This window comes from Miscanthus floridulus, chromosome 8 (genome assembly GCF_019320115.1).
Source record: "Miscanthus floridulus cultivar M001 chromosome 8, ASM1932011v1, whole genome shotgun sequence".
In the NCBI taxonomy this organism is placed as follows: Eukaryota; Viridiplantae; Streptophyta; class Magnoliopsida; order Poales; family Poaceae; genus Miscanthus; species Miscanthus floridulus.
The window spans coordinates 36,473,550-36,499,044 of NC_089587.1; the positions used below are offsets into that span (position 1 = coordinate 36,473,550).

General features: G+C 46.0%; 3 protein-coding genes across 3 annotated transcripts; 1 reads left to right on the forward strand and 2 right to left on the reverse strand.

Moving 5' to 3' along the window:
• Positions 1 to 504: 504 nt before the first annotated feature.
• LOC136471624 (uncharacterized) lies at positions 505 to 1,788 on the forward strand. The gene has a single exon (XM_066469372.1). The coding sequence runs from the start codon at positions 572 to 574 to the stop codon at positions 1,610 to 1,612; it is 1,041 nt and encodes a 346-aa protein (XP_066325469.1). The 5' UTR covers positions 505 to 571; the 3' UTR covers positions 1,613 to 1,788.
• Positions 1,789 to 19,683: 17,895 nt separating this feature from the next.
• On the reverse strand, positions 19,684 to 20,361 carry LOC136471625 (RING-H2 finger protein ATL39-like). Its single transcript, XM_066469373.1, has one exon. It carries the CDS (start codon positions 20,359 to 20,361, stop codon positions 19,684 to 19,686), a length of 678 nt encoding a protein of 225 aa, XP_066325470.1.
• Positions 20,362 to 24,171: 3,810 nt separating this feature from the next.
• LOC136468873 (putative RING-H2 finger protein ATL69) lies at positions 24,172 to 24,840 on the reverse strand. The gene has a single exon (XM_066467281.1). It carries the CDS (start codon positions 24,838 to 24,840, stop codon positions 24,172 to 24,174), a length of 669 nt encoding a protein of 222 aa, XP_066323378.1.
• Positions 24,841 to 25,495: the final 655 nt, after the last annotated feature.

Below are 25,495 nucleotides of genomic sequence, written 5' to 3' on the forward strand. Positions count from 1 at the left end.
TAACTGGTTCTCTCGGTCACTGGGGACTCCTTTCTTGGAGACAGCTATTGTGAAATCATTTCTTGCATTAGCATTTATTATGAATTTATTTAGAGTTAGAGCGGAAGCTGCTAAAAAACCCCACTCAAATAGAACCTTAATATAATAATAACATATTTTCAAAAATCTCAAAGCACTTTGGATTAACAAAAAATACTGCTCATATTTGACTTTGCACAGTTTTTAATGCATATCATTGACCATTAGTTTTTTTCTTTCTGAAATATATTCTTAAAAAAATTTAACTTTACGAGATTACAAATAATTTTCAACACAACTATAACATGAGGAAACCGCTTGAAAATATATGGGTCCTTGATTGCCATCAAAACTGTTTGCCTTCCCTGTGTACACTATTTGGGAAATTTGTGTTTCCTCCAATAGCCCGTTTGACTTTCAGCTCCCCGGTCACCTCATCACCACCTCATGCACTGTGGGTCCCGCAATTTGCCTACAAAGGCAGAAGCTGACCCCCGCCCGGCATCGCGTCGCAGTCACCGGCTCACCGCGTTCCCCTCCCGAGCACGCAACCATGGCCCGCCCGTCGGCCACCGCCGCGCTCCTCCTCCTCCTCGTCCTCTCCCTCCTCGCCGTCGCGCACTGCCGCACCGTTGCAATCGCAGCAGACCACGCCGCCGAGCCCGAATCAACCGCCGCCGTCGCCGTCAGCGACGAGAATGGGCTGTCGTCCAACCCCACGCTCCCCGCCGAGGCGGGCGCCAGCGCCACTGACGAGGAGGCCCTCCCGGTCCCGGCGGAGCAGCGGCATGATTTTGAATTCCTCCGCCTGCCGTCCCACCGGCTCCACCGCCACCGCCCTTGCAGCCTCCACCACCACCTCTGGTGGAAGCGTCACCACGGCGTCTACCGTGACGCGCCGCGCAGGTTCCATGACCATTATTCTGGCCACGGCGAGAAGCGCGAGGCGGTGAGCCACCTTGCCATCTTGCCCGCAGCCGCAGAGGAGGCCAGGGAGGCGGAGGAGGTGAAGCCCGTGGCCGAGCCGGACCCGGATCGTTCTCTCCCGGACAGTGACGGAGAGGGGGAGATGGTGGGCAGGGAGCCGTCGTCCTTCGCCGACGCCGACGGGCACGACGGCCAGCGCGCGGCGTCGGTCAGGCCGTGGAAGAAGGAGATGCTGCGGAGGTGGTTCCACTTCCACTTCCACCACGGCATGCGCCGCCACCGTCTCCACCACGTCCACCACGACGAGGAGGGCCAGGAACTGGAGGAGGAGGAGGAGGCTGCCCCAGAGGGCATGAACAGGAAGCGGTTCCACTTCGTCCACCATCAGCATCACGACGAAGAGGATGAGGAGAAGAATATGATGAGGAAGCGGCTCCGTGACGCTGAGCACGGCGAGGACAGCGACGAGGAGGATGAACAGGTGGAAGAGATGGTCCGGCGGTTCAGGAAGGCGATCATGAAGAGGAGGTTCGGCCACGGCCACGGCCGCCGCTTCTTCCACCACGACCACAGGCACCGCCATGCCGAGGAGGCCGAGAAGCAGGCGGGTGGAGACGAGCAGAGCGGTGTGATGGCTTGGATCAAGGGCCTCATGAACCGGCTCTAGAGCTGTCTCGTTCGAGCGATCCGTCCACTCACGGTCATGGCTGCTTTGCTTCTGATTACCATCCGGCATCCTGCTGTGTTATACTACTAGTGTGTTTCTTCTATCTATCTATCCACGGTGTGTCGTCTTAATTATTACGCACTTGTATGACAGTACGTAGTACCTGCTTGTGTGCTTGACATGGTGTTGTTTCATGTGATTCTATGCACGCATATGCATTTTGTTTTTCCAGAGATCGTGATATATTCAATAATACGCAGTGGTTTTAGTTGTTTATTGCTGCGAGTTTTGAATTTTGAAACCCCATCTCCTGTCAACTCTCTGATGCTTGATGTTTGCTGCTACCAGCGCTTCGACATGCCTAATTACCGCTTTAGCATACCACTGGCCAATGAACTAAGAGAGTTGTTATATTTCAGGTGCCTTAATTTTTAGGCAACAATATTTGACAAATAATTAAAAAGATAATTCATATATGTTTAAACAATGGCAAAATTACATGTTACTAAACAAACTCTCTTTTATTTGGGCCTTTTCATTTCTCGATAAGTCAAACACTTTTAATTTTAACCAAATATATAAACAAGAAATTATTATTATTTTTTTATGCAAAATAAATATTATTAGATTAATTATTAAATATACTTTTATAATAAATTTATTAAATATACAAATGTTGCTAATATTTTTTATAAATCTAGTTAAACTTTAAAAAGTTTGATATGAAAAAAATGAAAACGACACTGATTTTGAGACGGATACTAGTTCATATGCCTACGACACTTGCCTTCAGATTTGATAGTGTCCGCACAAGTGAGATGGGCGCCTTCCTCAGACTCTTTTGCCTTTCAATTGGGAGCGGAGCATGCTTGGAGGGGTTTTAATTTCAAAGAGGAGTGTTTCCGAAGTGGAGTACAATAACATCGTGCTCGTGATTCGGGATCGCTTGTCATCGATGGCCAGGCCACCAAGTCGGTGCCGTACAGCAGTGCTCCAAGTCTCCAACGATCACGACACATGTGCCGCTGATGGAGGACTTCTCCGTTTATTATATCTATTTATTACATCAGTATATATGGAACGTATCATCATGCACTCAATCTTCACATGCGTGGTGGTTTGACGCCCCATGCTTCATCGATCATCAGTGCATATCCCTGTTCTAGTGCCGTACGTCACTGCATGCGCAATTTGAGCTCGACAAAACAACTAATCAATCTGATTCTGATCTGTGACCGTATGTACGACGAGAAAACTTTGTCGTTGAGTATTTGAAAGATGCAACATGCACCGCTGGAAACGGGATCTTTGTCGAGTGTCAAAAATCGAACACTCGGCAAAGTGCCGCACTCAGAATTGCACTCGGCAAAGAGCTCTTTGCCGAGTGCCAGGCACTCGACAAAAAAGGCTCTCGGCAAAGGACTTCTTTGCCGAGTGCCAGGCTCTCGGTAAAAGTGCGGCACTCGGCATAGGCTGCCCCGCGTAACGGTGTTCGGCCACGTCCTTCTTTGCCGAGTGCCTGCTGTTAGGCATTCGGCAAAGAAGATTTTTTTTAAAAAAATTCTTTGCCGAGTGTCCCAGATCTGGCACTCGACAAAGATTTTTTTTTTGGAAAATACTTTGCCGAGTGCCCTTGACACGGCGCTCGACAAAGACATTTCTTTTTTTTGGCACTCGGCAAAGAGGAAATTTAAAAAAAAATTCAAAACCCTCTTTGCCGAGTGCCTTATTCTTGGCACTCGGCAAAGACCCCTTTGCCGAGTGCCATGCCCCGGCACTCGGCAAAGTTTTTTTTTTTGCCTCCAAATTTTTTGTGCAACCCTTTTAAAATACCAGGAACTCCTAGTTAGAATTTAGGGATTTTTTGTGGCTTTTTCATATATTTAGTTACTTTATTTCGTTTACTTGAATTTTTTCAAAAAATATAAATTTGAACTACACGTGGTACGAATAATAGAATTTAATGATTCAAAAAGTGATAGTCATGTTACTGAGCGTAGTATGAGGCCATATCCAGGAACGGATCTGAAATTTCGGACATCTTGTTCACGAAACATGATCGCGAACTTACGTGCGAAATATTTTTAAATTCTATAAAAAGCAAACGAAGTCCAAAAATTATGAAACTTGTTGAGATGTCGTGATATCGTATGTGGAGGCTATGATAAAAAAATTGAGAACGTTTGGTGCACGTTATCACGTACGATGCTTACAAACCAGGACATCTCCACATGAATTTTTTTTAAAAAAACCTTCTTTGCCGAGTGCTAGGCCAGGCGACACTCGGTAAAGAGCGGTTAAAAAAATTAAAAAACCCTTTGCCGAGTGCCAGATCGGGGGCACTCGGCAAAGGGGGGATTTAACCCCTGGGCCGGCCACGCACCCCGCACACACGACACACGCACGCACCACCGCCTGCTCACCTGCGCCGCCACCGCCCGCGCGCCTGCCTGCCCGCGCGCCCACGCCCTGCCCCCGGCCGCGCCCCGTGGACCGCCTGCCCCGACGCCGCCCATGCCCGACTCCGGCGACCCCGACTCCGACCCCAACGCCACCCGCCCCTACCCCCGGCGCCTGTCAGGTATGCCTTCTCTCTTGTTGTTGCCGTGGTAGTGATAGTTGTAGTAGTATTAGTTGTACTAGTAGTGCTAGTGGTAGTAGTAGTATTAGAAGTAGTGGTAGTAGTTGTACAACTAGTGGTAGTAGTAGTAGAATTAGTGGTAGTAGTAGTAGAAGTAGTGGTAGTAGTAGTAGTAGAACTAGTGGTAGTAGTTGTAGCAATAGTGGTAGTAGTAGTAGTGGAACTAGTGGTAGTAGTAGTAGCAATAGTGGAAGTAGTAGTAGAAGTAGTGGTACTACTTGGATATATTCTTCTGCATGGATTGATATCCAAACTACATGGCTTCTCTTGAGACATATGTGCTTGTCGGCCATCGTGCCGTTGTTTTTTGTAGGTTTTGGAAACCTCACCGTGCAGGGGAGGTTCTGTCGATTTTTTTTAAATGACAGTATTTTGTTCCATTTTTGTAGAGAAGAGCCCGTCGGAGCCGAGTCAGAGTTCCCGTCGCCGTGCCGGTCTGCCTGCACCGCGTCGCCTCGCCACTGCACCGACCCTCCACGGCCCCGCTAGCCTGACTCCACCACCACCCTAGGTATAACCCCTCTTTCCGTATCATGGTCGCAGACCGCGTAACCCAGTTAGGCATCTCCCGTTCGAAAGAGATACGGTTGGAGGTATGCAGATCTTTGCATATCTATGATCGTATCTGTTTTGGATTGTCCACATTTTTTGGACAGCCCGTGGATGCGTAGATGGGTTAGTTTCCATGGTATGCTTTGGTCCGAGACAGAGTTTCGGCATCACCTCCCTGTTGTTCTCTAGATACACACTCTTCTTTGGCAGGACGTGTATCTAGAGAATAGCAGGGAGGTGCTACCGAAATTCTGTCTTAGATTGGAGTAGAGCATGGAAACTAACCTCATCTACGCATTCGTGGGTGGGATTAGGACCTATCCTCACCTATTAGACAGTAGGAACACCATGTAGATGCAATTGATGGTTACATTACTCACTGATACATATGTTAGAGGATGGATGACCGCCAGTGGATGTACACGGGATGGAGAAGTCAGAGTGATTACACCACGAAATGGATGAACAAGACCGATGCTTTCTTGAACAGTGCATTTGGCAAGGCTGCTAAAAGGACATTGCCTAGTTTTGTGTCCCTGCAGCAAATGTGGAAACAGGAGAAGGGTAAACAAGGTGGAAATGGGTAAACATATTGTGAAGAATGGATTTACGCCAGACTACACCTGGTGGGTCCACCATGGTGAAGCCCATCATATGAGAGAGGAGGTGGTGAGACCACGGGTGGAGGCTTTTGATGCTGATGCCGGGGTAGCAGACATGTTAGATGACTTTTACCAAGGATAGTTCGATGAGGGACGTGAGAAGGAGGAGATGGAGGCAGCCACACAGGCGTTCTACGACATGATGGACTCGGCACAGAAACCCCTTCACGATCGGTCAACGGTGTCTCAACTGGATGCCATTGGATGCTTAATGGGGTTGAAGTCCGAGTTAAACTTGAGTGGACCTAGCTTTGATAAGATGTTGGCCGTGATTGGCACCCTGCTTCCGGAGGGCCACATTCTGCCAAAGAGCATGTACGAGTCACAGAAACTCCTTCGTGCACTTAAGATGCCGTATGAGCAGATACATGCTTGTCCGAAGGGGTGCGTCCTATTTAGGAAAGAACACGAGCATGCAAAGTTCTGTCCAAAGTGTAAATCCTCTAGGTACCTGGAGGTAGACTCTGATGATGGCCAGAAGAGTCAACTTACGATCCCCGTAAAAATCCTACGGTACCTTCCGTTCCTACCGAGGATCCAACAGCTATACATGACCAAGGAATCCGCGAAACAGATGACATGGCACAAAAATGACAAATGGTACAATCTTGACAAGATGGTACATCCATCCGATGGTGAAGCTTAGATCCGCTTTAATGACAAACATCATGACAAAGCAGATGAGGCTCGTAATGTACGTGTCGCGCTGGTAACAGATGGGTTCAATCCTTATGGAATGATGGCTGCCCCATACACATGTTGGCCCATCTTCGTTATCCCCCTTAATCTCCCCCCAGTGTCTCATTTCAATGATATAACGTATTCTTGTCGTTGATAATTCCTGGACACCCAGGGAGTAATATGGGTGTGTTCATGGAGCCCGTGTTTGATGAATTGGTCCATGCTTGGGACGAAGGGGTATGGACATACGATCGAGCTCTTCAAAATGCACGTTTGGTACCACTACTCCCTGCATGACTTCCTGGCGTATGGGATATTCTGTGCCTGGTGTGTTCACGGGAAGTTCCCATGCCCAATATGCAAGGAAGGTGTGAGGTTTATTTGGTTGCAGAAGGGTGGCAAGTATTCGTCGTTCGACAGACATTGTCAATTCCTACCTCTTGATCATCCATTCAGACAAGACATCAAGAACTTTACGAAAGGTGTCAAAGTGACAAACCCTGCATCGTGGATGATGACTGGTGTCGAGGTTCATGCTCAAATAGATGCTCTCGTGCCCAATGAAGAAGGTGGTTTTGTGGGATATGGTGAGCAACATATGTGGACTCATATCTCGGGCATGACGAGGCTCCCCTATTTCGATGACCTTCTTCTTCCACATAACATTGATGTAATGCACACTGAAAAGAATATCGCCGAGGCACTTTGGGCAACACTCATGGACACTGAAAAGTCTAAGGACAACCCTAAGGCTAGAGTGGACCTGGCAACGTTGTGCGATAGACCAAATCAAGAGATGCAGCCTCCTAGTCGTGGCAAGACCTGGAGAAGGCCTAAGGCTGATTTCATCTTGAAAAAGGACCAAAGGAGGGAAGTACTTGAATGGATCAAGACGCTAATGTTCCCTGATGGGTATGCAGCGAATTTAAAGAGGGGAGTGAACTTAGGCACTCTGCGAGTCAATGGAATGAAGAGTCATGACTACCACATATGGATTCAGCGGCTTCTTCCGGCGATGGTTCTAGGCTATGTCCCGGAGCATGTCTGGCAAGTGCTGGCAGAGTTGAGCTACTTATTCCGCCAGCTTTGTGCCAAGGAGCTCTCTCAGACTATCATTGATGACTTGGAAAAAGCAGCACCCGTGTTGCTCTGTAAGTTGGAGAAGATCTTTCCACCCGGCTTCTTCTTGCCAATGCAGCATTTGATTGTGCACCTCCTGTATGAGGCACGGATGGGGGAGCCCGTGCAGAACCATTGGTGCTATCCAATCGAGAGATGTCTGAAGACTCTTCACAAAAAATGTAGAAATAAAACCAAAATTGAGGCTTCCATTGCAGAGGCATACATTCTAGAAGAGGTGTCAAACTTCACAGAGAAATACTACACTAAGAAACTTCCTAGCGTTTATAATCCACCCCCTCGGTACAATGCTGGCAAAAATGAATCGAACCTCAGCCTTTTCCAAGGGCAACTCGAAAACGCAAGTGCATCGACCACTAAGCAATTGAAAAATGAAGAGTGGCGTAGTATCATGCTATATGTGTTGACCAACCTTGTCGAGGTGCAGCCGTTCATTGGGTAAGTTCTGAATGAACTTGTTTTATTTTGCCGTATGTCCTTGTTTCTTCGTCCAACCCCCTTGTTTCTCGTTGGTACAGGGAACTTCTTCGTCAATCCTGGCATGGATCAAGGCAACCTACCCCGCAAGAAAATGATACCCTTCTTTCATAGGGTGCGGGACCAGGGAGCCCTGATTTCATTTATTGGTTCAAACAGAAAGCCCAAACTGATGCGCCTATAAGTGACGAGCTGAGACAGGTTGCAAACGGCTGTGCCGTTAGGGTCAAGTCATTTACCGGTTATGACATGAATGGATATCGTTTTCACACAGCAAGCTACGAGCAGAGTCAGCCCAATCGAAAAACCACAAACAACAGAGTTGTTACGCCCGACACTGATGGACTCAACTATTATGGAAGAATTAAAGAAATCTATGAACTATCATTCTATGGTTCCAAACCTCTTACTCCTGTCATATTCAAATGCCACTGGTTTCATCCTAAAGTAACGAGACGGACCCCTAAGCTTGGGCTAGTCGAGATTCGATAGGATTCTGTCTATCCAGGAAAAGATGTCTACATTGTGGTTCAACAGGCCGTCCAGGTTTATTATACGTCATATGCATGCAAAGACGTTGAGCATCTTAAGGGTTGGTCTATTGTGCACAAGGTATCGCCATACGGTAAACTACCTGTCCCAAACGATGAAGATTATAACTTCAACCCAAACACATATGATGGAGAGGTCTATCAAGAAGAGAGCCTACAAGGGAGGTTTGACATAGACTTAACCAAAGAGATAGGAATGGAAGCAGACAATGAAAGGGATAATGACGAGGACGCTGGAGACAAGGTGCGAAATCTAAAGGATATACAAATTCTTGAGCGATTACGTTTAGGCAATGACAATGAAGATAACATTCCTCCTTCGGATAGTGTTGATGAGTTGGACAATGTTGATAGTGATGACGAGACCTATGATCCAGATAATCTCAATCATGAAGATTATTTCTAATACATGTAATACTATGTTTTTTGTAATTATGTTTTGTTCATTTTTGCACCTATTTCTAAATACGTCTTGTTTTTCTTTTTTATTACAGGTGATTGAACAAAGATGGCGGGCGACCATCATAGGTCCATGAACTTGATTTACCAAAGACCACGCCGGCTGCAGGAGGAGGCGGAGGGGGCGGCAGAGGGATCGGACAGGAGGAGGAGGAGGACCGCCAGACACAGGAGGGGGCCGTCTCCTCCCATGCCACGTGAGGAGGAGCCGGAGGAGGAGGTGGCACCCGTGGATGAGTCGGATGATGAGCTGGTTCAGCAGACGGACGAGGAGGAGGGGCCGCACGAGGACGATGAGTTGGAGGCGGCACGCACGGGTTCCACTTCCTCTGACTCCTCTTTGAGTGTCTACTTGCGAGGTCCCGCGAGCCTCCCATAGGTTCGGCTTCCTCACCAACGCCCAGTGATTCGCCCCGAAGGGCAAAAGTAAGTAACTTTATATGTTATCACCACTACTTCATATGATATGATGAAAAAAACTAATAATTTTTCTTAATCACTTGTGCAGGAACTGGGTGGTTGTGTCAGGTGGTTGCGCACGGCTAGTCAACGACATCCTAGGTTTTTTGTGTAGGCAACACTTCCCCGGCATTGTCACGTACGCATCGAAGATGGAGCCAGCCTACTCGTTTGACCACTACGCCGTCGCCACCGATGCGGAGTACCCCAACAAGGCGGCGCGGGTGAAGGCAGAGTTTTGGGTAAGTCTCCCTCGCACAACATTGCTCAATACGTCACATTCATTGGACTTTTCTTGAAATAATGAATGGATACATCGCTTTTGTATGCAGACTTATTACAGATGCGAGGAGAGATTTGAGGCCAGGGTGGAGCAGGTGACTACCAAAGCCTGTAAAAAACTTGTCACTGACATGCATCACGAGGTGTGCATCTAGGCCATCGTAACCTACTACGGGTCGAAGCTTGGAGAGAGGAAAACCAAGAAAGACGCAAGAGAGATGCAGCTGACCCGGGAGCAGTACCTTGAGGTAAATGAAGAACATCAATATTGATTCGTTTTGAGATTAAGTTGGTTTAATTTGATCTTCTTATATGTCTAATACTTGATGACGTGTAGATGATTCCCTAGTGGTGCCAAGCGTATCTCAAGTGCTGGGCGATGATGGTGGAGAGGTGGTTCACGGAGGAGTACCTCAAGATGCACAAGGATGCCTGGGACCATCGTTTATAGATGCAAGGTCCAACACACCATTAAGGCAGCCGCAGCCTCGCCGGATACAAACAAGCATGGGTACGCAGAATTCATTTATCTATTGTGATGCTCAGTTCTTCCTGATTTCTAATCATCGTGATGCCTTTCTCGCAGTCGGCGTCACATAGTGGCCAGACTTGCTTGGACTTCCAGGCATGGTGTATGGCCCACAAGGGCAAGGCGACGTCCGACGTCTCCTTCAACCTGAAGGACCCACCCGAGGCATACACGAACCTGAGCGTCCACTCTCGCATCAGTGAGTACACTGAGGTGGCGAGGTCGCTCCACGGGTCAGACCACGATCCGAGCACCCAGGACTTCGATGGAGAGGCCGTCATGAGGGCGGGGCAAGGCAAGAAGTATGGGCGGTTCTAGCTTGGCGACGGCGTCATCGACACGGCCTCTACTCCCTCTCTCTCCGAGATCCGAGCACGGAGCACGAGCGAGAGCCCGGCCATTCGCACACGGCTGACTGCTGCACAACACCAGGTCGACGCACTCAAGGTTATTCCTGTTTTACTTGTCATACATTGATCTTTACACACCTTAATTAGCTTTGCATTACTGAAACATTGGCGTGAAATATTACAGGCCCGGCTGGAACAAGAAATGAGGCAACGTCATGAGCTGGAGGCCGAGCACCAGAGGATGGTGGCCCAGCTGGAGGCCGAGCGAGCCAAGCGGGAGGCCGAGCGGGCCGAGCGGCAGGCCCAGGCGCAGAGGCTGACGGACATTACGGAGTTCCTACAAGGACTTAGGCAACGTGTGGGCTTCTCTCTGCCAGTTGGGCTATTGGTTCCACCTCCGCCTCCGCGTCCTGCAGCTGCAGCTATTCCTGTGAGTATGAAAGTTTTTTACTTTCGCTTGTGCTTTGCTTGTATGGCCTCTGCCTTCCTAGATTAGCTATCCAAATAATCTTGTCTCACATGCAATCTTTTCTCCTTTGTGCAGTCTTCATCTGACGGTGGTTCGAATAATCCATCTCATGCACCTTCGAATGATGGACCTTCACCACAGTCGCAGTGGCCGAGATGAGTGCACGTTGTATTTTTTCATTTGTTGTTCACTTGGTGATGGACTTGTGATATATTTGTGATGCACTTGTGAACTTTGATGGACTTGTGGATTTATTTAGATGGACTTGAGCACTTATTATTATATATGTGATATATATTGTGATGGATGTGATATGTGCGGATGAATGTGTGGATGGATGAGATATATATGTGATGGATGAGATATATGTGTGATATATGTTTGTATGAATTTATTTGTCATGATATAATGTAAAAAAAATTAAAAATTGCCGTTTTGGGTCACTTTGCCGAGTGTTGCACTCGGCAAAGGACCCCGTTGCCGAGTGCCATGGTCACAGCACTCGGCAAAACTGGAAAAATGAGCGCTCGGAAAACCATTTTCCAGCTTTGCCTCGGCAAAGAATTAAAAAAAAATCAAACTTTGCCGAGTGTCGACCAGAGGACATTCGGCAAAGAATTTAAAAAAAAATCAAACTTTGCTGAGTGCCGGCAAGAGGGCACTCGGCAAAGATTTTTTTTATAAAAAATTCAAACTTTATCGAGTGCCGGCCAGAGGGCTCTCGGCAAAGAATTTTTTTAAAAAAAAAAATTCAAACTTTGCCGAGTGCCGAAAAGAGGGCACTCGGCAAAGATTTTTTTTAAAAAAAAAATTCAAACTTTGTCGAGCGTCGGCCAGGGGGCACTCGGGAAAGAATTTTTTTTTAAAAAAAAATAAAAAAAAATCTTTGCCGAGTGCCTGCAGGGTTGGCACTCGGCAAAGCCACTGTCAACGGGGCCGGCGCCGTGACGGTCGCTCTTCTTTGCCGAGTGCCCCCGGGGCTCTCGGCAAAGCCTTTGCCGAGTGTCCGATAAAAGACACTCGACAAAAAGGTCTTTGCCGATCAATTTTTTGCCATGTGTTATTTACCGAGTGCCGCACTCGACAAAGGCTTCTCCGAGTGCAATTTGACCTTTGAACCTGAATCTAGTAGTGATGCTTAGGTCACGCAAAAGAATACTGAAGCTTGTACCACTGTTATTTGCGATTAATTAAACATTGAAGCAGTTGATACTTTCTAATATTTTCTTTATCCAAAAAAAAACAACTAACCAATCATGATGAGCGTTGAGCCTATACTACATAGAAGATAAAAATTGCCACCAGACTGAGATATGCTTCATTATCGATGAAGCGGTGGAGGATGAAATTACCAGAGTGGAGAGTGATCCACACGAAGAGAGAACATATATATGCATGGTAGTGCCCATGAACTTCGACACGAAGAGAGTTGTTTAAGGTTTGGAACGCCTGTGTGCGTGTGTGCAACATATACTTGCTCAGAAATGTAATAACTTTTCTGAGTAATATAAAGGTTCATCGCAAAAAAAGACCAATAAATAAATGCAATAATCTAATTAACTATTTAGATTTATAGAAAGGTCCGTTTGAATGTCATCTCACCACCCCACTTCCTTTCCTAGAATATAATCCTAGCCTTTTCAGCCCATCCTAGCAGCATACTGCATACTTCTCTCGCGTCCCGCATCAACACCACCAGAAACCATCAAGTTTAATTTGTTGGGGGATAAGTAGGAAACTAGGAGTATAGGAGCGAAATGCCAAAAATCAAACGTGTCCTATAATATCTCCTATGGTCGGCTTGTGTTCTTCCCAGTGCAGTTAATAGAGGTTCTTCTTCTTGAAAAAAAGAGTTTATCCTCCTATAGAATTTTAGAGAGCTCTTAACATTTAAATCACGTCATAAATTCAAGAACCATGTGTCTTGGGCAGCCATATCTCTTATTTATGGGGCCATTACACAATTCCAAGAGTGTCTATAGGTTTAGAATTGAACCACCTAGCCACCGAGGGTGAAATGGTCCTATTTGAGTTCCATGCATTAGACAACCATGTGCCCTTCATGAAGTTACTTTGCCTCAATGCAAGCTCTCCTATGATGCCACATGTTGACCTAAGCCTCTTCTAGGTTTTGAGGCACAAACCGCAAAACAATTGTGCCTATGGTTTTGAGGCCCAAACAGCCAAAGCCTCAAAGTCGCGTAGCCGTTATGCATAGCCTCCAATGTCTGCACTAAAAGGATCCAAATGTCTTAAGGGGGTGAATAGCCTATAACAATTTCTCTACAAATACAAAAACACTAGAGCAAGGTGGTTAGTAAAATAGCAAGCCCTAAAAGCCACTACTTGCAGTAGCTCTATTTCACTTAAGCAAGTTATGAATGCAATGAACAAGTGTGAAGCTTTATACCGAACCGGGCAAGAGGGGGACAATCAATTTATCCTAGAGGTCCAGTTGCTTGCCGGTAACCTACATCCTCGTTGTGGCGAGTCTTAATGTGGTAATTAATGCGCTAACTAGCGACTCAAGCGAGATCCACAACACGGGTTCTGCAAGAATCAAACACAAGAAGCACTCCAACTAGCCACGAGCATTCCACTAGAGTTGCTCTTCGCAATCTCTTCTGGGGATGAGCACAAGAGCCCCTTACAATTGCTTGATCCGAGGCGGCAACAATCACCACAAGCCCCTCAACGATCCTTCAAGCTCGAAGCCAGCTAGGTGAGGCAATCACCAAGAGTAACAAGAACAATCAATGCCGCCACGCTCAACTAGCGCCATGAGAAGCAAATCGACGATGCAAATGCACTAGAGCCTCTCCAATCTCACCCAAATGTGATTCAATGCAACTCAAGCTCTCAAGGGTGTGGGCATCAGCTTGGGGTTGCAAGAGCATGGCCAAGCCCGACCACAAGTCCTATTTATAGCCCCACACCAAGAGCCAACCATTACCCTCTTCAAACAGCTGTTGCGGGCTCATCAGAGACATTCGGTGGTGCACCGGAGTTCACACCAGAGGGCTCCAACGACTAGTTTTCAATGGCTCAAAAACTAGTCATTGCCTTGTATGGGTACTCCGATGATGAGTCCGATGAAGCACTGGATAGCTCCAATGAACTCTGGCTGCCAAACCTTGAAAGCAGGCTCTTTGAATTGAAGGTCCATTGCCACCTTCGGTGATGCACGGGACGACTCTGGTGAACATTAGTGCTCAAAGTCCCATTTTACACCCTCTCTGGTAGAACAATCCGGTGGAACCTCCGGTGAGGCCACCGGACGTCTCTGGTGAGGATTTTTGAACAACCCCACACTCAGTTAAGTTCACACCAAATAGCAATGTGAAGCACTCTAGTGGGGCACCAAAAATGCAAGGTGTTGGCGCCTGAAAATAACTCAAGTCAACGCACAGGTCTAGCACTCCGGTGGCACCACTGGTGCAGCACTAGAGCACTCTGGTGAGTGCAATGTAGCACCACCGAGTGCCTTTCGTTCCCCTCTTAGCAAGCATGTCCACTCTCAATTGTTTTGCCAAACATCTAAGGAGTAAGGATTGAGTTAGTATTTTTCATATTGCATTTTCGCTTGCTACTCACCATGTCACTAGGTCTAATGTATATGCATGTAAATCAACACCTAGTGACACTAGATAACCATATTCGCATTAGAGCTCCCCTCTTAATAATTGAGAAAAGAGGGAAGGGAGAAAGAGGCATCCAGGACCAACAAAGGAAAAATGAGTCACTTACATGTGGGTCCCCACGTGTGAAGGAAGGTAAAAGGGTATGTATTTTTTTTTCAATGTGATGTAACAACCATCTCTCAACATCGGAAATGATGTTTTCTCATCCCCTATAGAAATCATTTGTGGAACAGAATATTTGGACAAGCACCATTAATTAGCCATGCAAGCAAGCATGACATTGGCATTGATAACTTGGCTTCGAAGGAACTAGTAACAAATTAACAAGAACGTAGCCACTCGCGTACTACCACGCATCCTTGGCCAATAAACTTGTTTCTTCGTCTAATTTTCGTTGGTCCGATGAATGAACGAAGGTGTAGAGGTAGATACTTGTATAAAGAAACCGATGATCAGGCCGGCCGGCCGGTCGCTGTCGTCGGCACCTGCTTAGTCGTTAATCACGTTCGGCTTGCTGAAATTTAGCTAAAATTGGCTGAAAAATACTGTTCTAACTGAAATGTTGTGAGAGAAAAACACTATTATAGCTGAAAAAAAATGAATAAACCGGATTTAAGCTGAACAGGGCACAGGTCGTACGTGGTGATGAGCACACAGACAGTGCACTAGCTGCAGCTAAGGATGAAAACGGACGGAATCGAACGGAGAACTCCTCAACCGTTTTCTACTTTTACATTTGAATACGAAAACGAAAACGAAAGCGGACAAACCGAACACGAAAACGAACACGAACTTACGGAATATCAAGAATTTCGAAAACGAAACAATTCGAGCGGAATTATATCGAACACGGTCGGTATACGAAAACTCAATACGGAATACCGACCCGTAGACCAAGTGCATGACTAAGTGCATACATGATCAAGTTCAAGTGCATATAATAATTAACAAGTGCATATTATAGAAACATGAACTCGAACTGAGTCAGAATAATTTTATTAATCTTTTTAGAATAGATGTAGTATTTTATTTTAAAGATTTATTCAGATTTTTCTTTTGAGTAACAAAGATTTATTCGGCTGATGCAAAAACTATCAAATGATTGACTTTGCAGGTGGGGGTTAAACCGATGAGCTTGATGGGCTATGGCCTAGGTGGGCTTTCGTGTAGATGCTGCCGGTTTCCTGACATTTAGCACCATCTCATGAGGTGAAGAGAGACGAGGCTGAGCGCCGTCTATAAGAGAGGGCAGCTGGCCACCAGTAGAAAGAACACAGCTGCGTGGTGAACAACCTGTAATTGGGCTGTATGACCTGTGCAGTTGGCCAAATTCGGTTTAAACCGAATTTTCAATTCGGAATATTTCAAATTAAAAGTAGAAAAGTAGAAAACGGTCGGAAAAATGTCTAAACCGTTTTCTACTTTTACATTTGAAATACGAAACATCTGAAATGCGAAAGCGAAAACGGTAAAGTCGGACAAGAAAATACGGATTCGATCGGATTAAATATAAAAAAACGATGCGGTTCGGTTCGGGATATTTCCGTTCCGTTTTCATCCTTAGCTGCAGCCTACCGGGTTTCCAGTTTTCCACAGGTGAAGGCCGTATGTGGTGATGAGGGCATGCTCTAGCGGTATGTACTTCTATTCAGTCAGTGCCTAGTAGTTGGCGTGTGTGTTTTTTTAAAGGATTGGGGTGGAGATCGAAAAGGAATCGGCAATTGTTGCAACCAGTTTTTTTTTAGTGGAACTGTTGCAGCCAGTAAGCAAGCCGTTTGACTTTGACCCATCTGCAACCGAGTCGCGAAACTAGGCCCACGTATGTATGTGGGACCCACACTGCCTCCCTGCTCCCTCGAGGCCTCAGCTCGGTCCTCTTCATCTCTGCATCCTTATCCAGTCCACAATCGCATTCCATATTTCCATTCCCCGTGGCTGGAACTGCCGCAAGCACGCCTACCATGGCCCTGGGCGTGTCGGCCACCATGGCCTTCCTCCTCTCCTCCCTCATCGTCGTCTCTCACTGTGACGCCCTCCAAGCCGACTCCGCCACGAACGCCTCGTCCTCGTACAGCGCCGTCGTCCCCGCCAAGGTGCACGCAGTTCAGGAGGATGCGGAGGGACTCCTCCGCCTGCCATCCAGCGTTGCGGAGCCAGACCCGGATCGGTCGCCAGTGGAGCCCGTTGCGGAGCCAGATCCAGATCGGTCGCCGGTGGAGTCCGTCGCGGAGCCAGACCCAGATCGATCGCCGGTGGAGCCCGTTGCGGAGCCAGACCCAGATCGGTCGCACCCGGACAGTGACGAAGACAAGGACGAGGATGAGGAGGAAAAGGAGAAGGCAAACAAGAAGAAAGAGGGGAAGAAGAAAACAAAGAAGCACCACGACGGCGACAACAAGGGGAAGAAGGAGAAGCAGGCAAAGAAGCACCTCCGGCAAAGCGATGACGAGGACAAGGAGGAGGAGAACACGAAGAAGCGCATCCACGGTCGTCACCACCACGTCGAGGACGAATCGGTGAAGAAGAAGAAGAACAAGCTGTCGCATCAGATCAAGAACAACAACAAGGACGATGATGACGAGGAGGAGGAAAACATGGCGAAGCGGTGGAGGAAGGCCATCAAGAAAAGGTTTGGCCATGGCCACCGCTCCCAACGCGAGGAGGCCGAGAAGGAGAAGGTGATGAACAACTAGTTCTGTGGCAGCCACGTACGTACTCGGCCAGCTAGCTAGCTAGCTCTGGTGGTCAGGTGGTGCTGCCCTCGGTTCGCTTTATGTCAGTATCATGCTTCTTCTCCCTTCAGCTTACAGTCGTCGTACGTGTCTGTCTCTCTAGCCTACTGCTGTAGATCGTTGTACGGTTGTAGGTGTGTCTCTAGGCTCTAGCCATGGATGTTCAACCTATTGTTGTATGTTTCGATCTGCTTGCTTTGAGAAGTATTGTGTGTTGATCATGTGAAGTGGATATGTTGTCGTGCAAATAAAGTCAACAGAGCTAGCTTGATTTGGTCCTTTTGCTTTCTGATAACCTGTCAGCATAATCAAGCAGATCTTCTCACGCCAAATACTGACTGCGATATTACTCATCATGTAGAGATGCACTAGAGATATAGTTTTTTTTCGGAAAATAAAAACATGGATACAATTAATAACTCGATGGTCGGTTGATTTTACAAGTTTTTCAAAGCTAGCGTAGAAGTACGTTGTACTTGTATGACTCCGATCCATATTTCAAAAGAAAAAACCCTTCATGTTTTTCTATCTTTATTTGTTTTGAAAATCTACCGGCAGACCTTTGCCGAGCATGTATCAATAGAGACGAGTAAGTTAGCCAGTTGCATCTGCCTTTCTTCATGGAAATTCTAGTAACAATATGTTGGTCCTTTACCGTCAAAAAAACAATATGTTGGTTCATCTGGTCAGTCTGTAATGATCTCATTTTCAAAGGCATTCAACCTTCTTTGCAGCGCTGCAGGACAATCTTCAAAAAGGAATTTGCTCAAGTTATCCTTAGAGCAAAAGCAGCATACCAACCTCTCATTAGTCAATGGCTAGAAGCTTTTGTGTAATTTTTCTTATTTTCTTTGTTTCCTTCTTTGTTTCTTGAACCTCTTGTATTAGGATTCACTTTAATAAAGCTTAATAAAGGCAGTAGGGGCAACCCCTCCTGTTTCCCTAAAAAAAACATCGTTTCAACCCAAACTCAGAACCTTTTCTCCATTATATCCTATGCCCCGACGTATCCATGGGCAAATTAGTCTTCCCATACCGCTGGCTCGTCTTCAGATCTACAATGGTATCCCCACCCCCTCGGTCCCACACCTCCAACCCACCATAGTTTCCACTCACCCACAAACACACCCTTAATCTTTATTTGATTGATACTCCCTCCATATTCTTTTATAAAGTGCACATGCATATCGAGATTTAACTTTAAAATCGTTAACAAGTAGTTTAATTAGCTAACAATTTTTAACTGTTATAATACAAACTTGATATAGTTAGATTTGTAATCAAATGTACTATCCAATTACCATAGATTTATAAGCATAAATAATATAATATAAAACAAAAAATAGTTAAAGTGTAATTGAAGAGACCGTATCATGTCAAACTGCATATTATAAAAGCAATGTAATAAATAGCGTATAGTGGGTTGATAGCGGATTGACGTCGACGTAGCGGATTATGGATAGCAGACGATATTGCGGACGATAAGTTCCAATAGCGACACCTGATATCTCATATAATTTTAAGTACATATATCATGAATAATGAGTATAAATAGACACTTAGTTCCACTCAAAGAACTCATGACTCACATACTTAAATTAAGAAAACAAACATTGTGTTCCATGCATTAAATCATCACATTAAGAGTTTGCAAACAAACATATTATGACTTATCAGCCATAGTTCACAAGGCTATCACTCATTGTCATTGTCAGAAGCAACAACATCATCGGCCTCATGGTTGAAAATTGCAAGTTCTGTATCAATATAATCACAAAATCTTGCAAAGGTTAGTATTCAATAAGAAAGTAAGATGAAAATTTGATGTTTTTTTTACATCTGATGCGCGAGTGTGTGAGTTGGGGGGGGGGGGGGGTGAGTCGTAGGGCTGGGCTGGTTAGGGTTATTTGTTTCCACGCTATTGCCGCCTGCTACGTGCAATTGTGGCCCGCAATATCGCCCGCTATTCAGAATTGCGATCACAAAGTTAAGAGCGCTACCTCGTAGACCGCCATTGCGTCTGCAATTGCGGCCACTACCGCCCACTATTTATTACCTTGTATAAAAGAAAACGGAGGTAGTATCATAGATTTTTTTTCTCTTTGAGGATGATTTGTAGCACTCCAAATGAAAGAGGTGCAAATTATGGAACATAGTTGAAATGTCAGCTGTCAAACTTTATACATAGCTGAAATGTCATCCGTCAAACTTTATACATATACTTCTTTCAGTCTCTGTTCTACATATATTATGGAACATAGTTGTATAGACAGGATCATCTACAGTTATTATCGGGGAAAAGAATAAAAAATAGCTACTTATTTCTACCTTTTTTTTTGCGAGAGTTACATTTCAACTAGTTTATGACGTGCAAGGTGCTTACGTGTGCTATGTGCAGAGATTCTTTTGTCATCTCTAGAATGGTAGTATGACAAAACACAGACACCTACACTGGTGGCAGGGCTTCGTCAGCCGGCGGTTCCGCAGCCTCAGCTGTGGGCGCGGGCGCCGCTTTGGCAGCGACTTTCCTCGGCGGTGTCAAGAGGTTGCACCGGCACACTGGGCACGTCCGGTGCGAGTGCAGCCACATGTCGATGCACCCGACGTGGAACAGGTGCTTGCACGCCGGCAGCTGCCGCACCATCTCGCCGGCCTGGACGTCCTCGAGGCACACCGAGCACGGCTCGCCGCCTGCCGCCTCCGTCCCGGACTCGAGGTCGCCGCCCTCGCCCTCGGCGCCGTCGGCGCCTCTAATAAGGCTAAGCTCGTAGGCGAACGTCGGCAGCGCATTGATCGCGGCCTTGGGCAGCCCGAACCTGCGTTGCGTCCTCGGTGCGGCTCCTGCTGCTGCTGCTGCCTCTCTCTGGGCGCTCACGCCGTCGCTGCTGCGGTTGGCCCCCCGTGCGAGGCAGCCGGCGGCGCCGAAGGCGACCAGGGCGAGTCCGCCGAACGTGAACGCCATCCAGAGGCTGACGGAGACGGCCAGGGCGCAGAACAGGAGCAGCGCCACCGAGCACGCCGCGATGCCATAGCACGCGCGGTTTCCACCAGCCCCACCGTCGGCGTCGGCCGCCTCGCCGCCGCGGTTGTTGCCGCGGGACCTCGCGGAGAGCAGGGTCGGCATGCTCAGCAAACTCGGCTTGTTGAGGTAGGCACACACACGCGTGTCCTAGCTATGCGCACTCCTCTGTCCTCACTCCGTATGGGCTTGTCGCTTGTTGCCGAGTGCCGACTGCGCTGCTGCACAAGTCGTTTGCCGTGCCGTGTAGCTCGCGGAGGGAAGAAATTTATAGGTATCGGGTCGCTGGTTGCTGGAGGTCGTGGATTAGTAGCGCGCGGCGTGGCATTCATTCTACTGTGGAGAGCGCCGGCTGCGCGGCAGAGAAATACGGTGGTTGTTTGACGGGGGACGGAGGATTGAGGCGTCAATTCTGGTACGGTTTCAGGCGCCCGCCGCCTGCTCTTTTTTTGTCGTGGAAGATCAGACTGGGATGGTAAATGATTGTTAACAGCGACGGGGAATGTTCGCCGATGAATACACGCAATGCCGACTTGCCGTGTGGTGGAAACTGAAGGCAACAGGCCTGCCTCTTCTTGTAAAAAAAGATGCAACCGAGAAGGACCCCAGATTTTGTTAGGAACTAACAAAACAAAAATAACACTACTGTTTGCGATTCCAATATATCTTCACATAATGACAGCAGAGTAGCAGTAGTATCCTGTGCAGCTGCAGTATGCTACCCAGAAAGCCAGGAGCTCGAGAACAATCTAAGGATACATCCGACGAAGACGAAGTTGAGATAGACACAGAAAGGACAGTTGAGGACCCTATTGTTGCTATCACCGCGGCAGATGGGCCCACTCAGTCTATTGATGAGATGAAGGCAGAAGAGCCAAATGCACCAGATGATCCACCAAAGGAGGACATGGACACCATCGACTTGGAGATCGAAGATTGTAGAGGCCCTCCTGTACATGCACCACCACCAATGACACCAGCGATGGTTTCCTAAAAAATGACACCAGCGATGAGACGCCGACGCAAATCTTATGACAAATCATTGGTTCCACGAAGCACCCGTCTTGCCAACAACAAAGTTCTAAAAAACTTAGGGATTATTAGGAACGATGGGAAGCTCAATGAGAATGCAATCCAACAATATGCAGAATGCACAAAAAAAAATTGTTGTCACCGTGAGTCGCTCATGCGTACAGAAGGTTGTGCTTTCTGGGAGGTTGTTGTAGCGGGGATCTCCTTGCCTTTTCGCTAGACTGCATTGTTTTTTTTTTTTGAGCGGTGCTCTCCGCGCTTGCCACGTGGTAGACTATGTTGTTTTGTCGAGCCTTTTTCCTATTGCTGTCAGTTTTTGTCGTCGTTGTGGTTGTTAACCTTGGTGGTTGCTTTGGGATGCTTGCTTTTTTGTTGTTGTAGTGGTTGTCTTCGTCGTCTTGCCTTTAGCTTGTCGTTGGGTACCGTTGTTACTTCGTTGTATTGTCTAGTCTAGGTTTCTCCTTTTTAATATAATCGGCAGCTCTCTTGTCTGGTTTCTTAAAAAAAAAAGAACAATCTAAGGATACGACGAAACGCAATGTTTTTCTTTAACTAAACTAAACGGAGGTAAATATCCAGGTACATATGCACCTAGATTATTTTCATATGAATTTTTTAAAAATGACTTTGCATCTCAATTTTCATACAATATACATCTATAGAAGCGCTATGGATGTGCATCATTTCAAAAAAAATGAAAGCTTGTAAGTATGTGTTTCAATAGGGATCGAATGAGAAGTTTGCACCGATTATTTAGACAGTAAATATTTGGTTGTAAACTCCTTGTTCGGTGCATCCATACCCCATTAACAGACATACTTATAAGTTTTCATTTTTTTAATAATGCATACTAATAGTGCATCTATAGATGTACATTGTATAAAAGGTGAGACACAAATTCAGTCTAGAAAAAAAATCATGTGAAGCAACAAAATTCATGTGCATGTGCACTAGAGGACAGAAATCCTATGATTTTGTATTCTAGTACATATGCACCTAAAATTTGTTATTTCCTATGAACTTTTAGAAAATAATTTTTCATCTCAACTTTCGATACAATGTAAATCTTTAGATGGACTATGGATGTGCATCACCCCAAAAAAAATTGAAAACTTATAAGTACGTGTTTCAATAGTGTTTTCAATAGGATTTTATCTTACCCATTTGGTGCAAAATCCTCATTAGGTGGAATCTTGAAAACCCTATTTGAAGCACATACTTATGAGTTTTCAAAATTCTTGAACTGATGCATATTTAGGCCCCGTTCGGCTTGCTGAATTTTGGCTGAAACTGGCTGAAAACACTGTTCTAGCTGAATTGTTGTGAGAGAAAAATATTGTTCCGGCTAAAAAAAGAAGCCAAACAAGCTGACTTTTGGGTAATCCTTGACCAGCTCGAGCTTTAGCAGGCATATATATTTGTGGCTCTTGTGTTCTTATCCTCATTTTGAAGTCTAATTCTGCTTTTGTCCTCATTTATTTAACTTTGTGATTTTGCCTCTACTTTTTTTAAAACAAACACAGATTTCACCCCTATTCCGTTTAGAAGAGTTGACAATGTAAGTTCGATAAAAAAGATTAGTTTTCCCATATGAATTTGCCCCTAGGTTTTGAGTACTCTATGACTTTAACCTCTATTTTGACATTAGATATCTAGACAACATTCTAAATAATTTTATAACAAAATTTGCAAATATTTCAAATTTAAGCAAAATTTAATAACCATCAGCAAAAGCCAAGAGGGTTAGGATAAGATTTAGGGTTACTACCATCATTTATTTATTTTATTTTTATTTTTATTTTATTTAATTTATTTATTCAGCATTAAACTAACAGAGTCTAAACACAAGGCTGAATGGTGGCTTCGAATTCAAAGACTAAGGATAATCACAAACTCAAAAAAAACCAAGGTTAAAATTGCAATGACCTTGAGCTATATATTTTCAGCAGGACATAATGCGAGTCTCGGTGGATAGTTTCATGTCGTTGTTTCCAAAACTGTTGTGTCATATATAAAATGAAATGAAACTTGGATGAAACACCATCTCTTGATATAAAGTTTCATTCTATAGTTTTATAGGGATTTAATTTCATGACTCATAGAGAGTTGGTAATCGTGCCAAGACAATTTCATCGAGATAAAACTCATTTTTTTCTCTTTCTTCTTAAATATACTATCATGTCATCAAAATGCCTATGTGACAACCTATTTAATGCAAATGAAATTCACATGATACTCCTACTGAGACTGGCCCGAGGCCTGCTAATTCACACTTGCAGGCCTTTGTAACCGGGCAACCTTTCTAGACAAAAGACAATTTAGCCCATTCCTTTTTGAATTGCGGCACAATCTCCACCCCGTCCCCCTATTTTCCCTTATCCTTGGGTCATATTCATAAACTAGCATTTGTTAGTAGAGTTTCTTTATGGATTCTTTTAGAAACAGATTCGTTTAAACTTCGTCAGTCTGAGCTTTCTAAACTTCTAGTAATGTTTGTTTTCATTCTATATACCCTTAATGAAACACGTGCACCAAAAAAATAACAAAAAAAGTTTCAGAAATTATTTCATAAAAAATAATTCAGAAAAAAATTCAAAAAGTTTAAACGCATACTGTAGCAAAACATTTTACCCAAAGAAAAAGCAATAAAACTTTCAAGGAAAAGGAAATGGTCATAATTTCCTAGGAGAAATTTTTGCACACATGTCTAAAACTTAATTAGAAAAAAGGATCATGGAAAAAACACAGAAGAAACAGAAGAGATTCAAATATAGCGTGTGCTATCTTTGTGATCCTTGACGATCCTGTTTACACAAAATTATCAGGCCTACCGTTTTCAAGAGCAACTACCACTATGTACATGCAGTTGCAAGTCACTACTAGTTACACAGGCGGCAAGTCATGATCGTCATCCGAAGACTCCGGTGCCTCTTCTGCTGAAGCTTTAGGTGTCACTGCAGCCACCGGCGAGATCACGCACCGGCACATCGGGCACGTCCGGTGCGAGTGCAACCACATGTCAATGCACCCCACGTGGAAAATATGCATGCAGGCTGGCAGCCGCCGCACCATCTCGCCGCCGCGCACGTCCTCGAGGCACACAGAACACACCACGCAGCTCGCGGCGGGCGGCGCCGGCTCACGCTCACCCCCGCCACCCGCCTCGAGCGCCGGGCACTCGAACGCGAACGCCGGCGGCACATTCACTTGAGGGCACGGGAAGCCCGGGCGGGCGGCGCCGCCGGCTGTGACGGTGACAACGAGCTCCGTGCTCGCGCCCGGCCGCTGGCTCCGGTGGTGGAACCACCTCTTGGGCGCGAAGCAGCCGGCGACGATGAGCAGCAGCGCGGTCAGGGCGGCGGAGGCGCACGCCTTCCAGACGCTGAAGGACGACGAGACGAGCACGCTGAACACGAAGATGGTCACACAGACGACGGCGATGCCATAGCCGAAGGAGGCGCCGTGGCGGTCGACGTCGTCGTTGTCATCAGCGTCGTCGACAACGGAGCTCGCCTGGAGCTGGAGCCTCGGGTACATGTTGAGCATGGACATGGTGATCGCCGTGAACGTTTACTAGAGTGTACGAAGCTGATTCCTCGTGTGGAATGTTACCATGAACGAACATACATTTTCGTGAAATTTATAGTCTTCGCCTTGAGGCTTTGTCAGTAGGATTTAGAGAGTCAATAATGCTGCAGTTTGGTCAACTTTGTAAGAACAAATTTAATTAACAAACAGTGGACAAGCGATCATGGTCTTGTTAGACATGTGTTGCTTTATCTGAATGATGAATAATCAATGGGATAAGAGTATATTATTTAAGAGTTTGTTTAATCACCACCGCACGGCAGAACTGATGAGAGACCTACGGCGGCGTCGCCGTGGCGTGTTCACTCTGCCGTCGAGATGCCGGCTGTAGGGAATTGCATTTGCATGACCCTCTTGTTTTCCTAAATAGGCAACTGACGAAGAGTTTTGACAAATGGATAAGTATCATGAAACCAGAAAAAAGAGTGATTAGGGGGCGTCACTTATTGTTTCTATACCTAATACTAAACAAGTAAAATTTCTGACATACTTTTTTCGTCCGGTCTGCCCAAATCCGGCTCGGTCTCACTCTCACCCGTGTCCTGTACTCTGTATGCCGATTTCTTTTCTATTTGCGTTAACCGAACATAGATTAGAAGTAGAGTAGAGAATAAAAAGA

Excerpts from the sequence above, each read along its gene's own strand:
- LOC136471624 (XM_066469372.1), top strand. The coding sequence starts at position 572 with ATGGCCCGCCCGTCGGCCACCGCCGCGCTCCTCCTCCTCCTCGTCCTC.
- LOC136471625 (XM_066469373.1), bottom strand. The coding sequence starts at position 20,361 with ATGCCGACCCTGCTCTCCGCGAGGTCCCGCGGCAACAACCGCGGCGGC.
- LOC136468873 (XM_066467281.1), bottom strand. The coding sequence starts at position 24,840 with ATGTCCATGCTCAACATGTACCCGAGGCTCCAGCTCCAGGCGAGCTCC.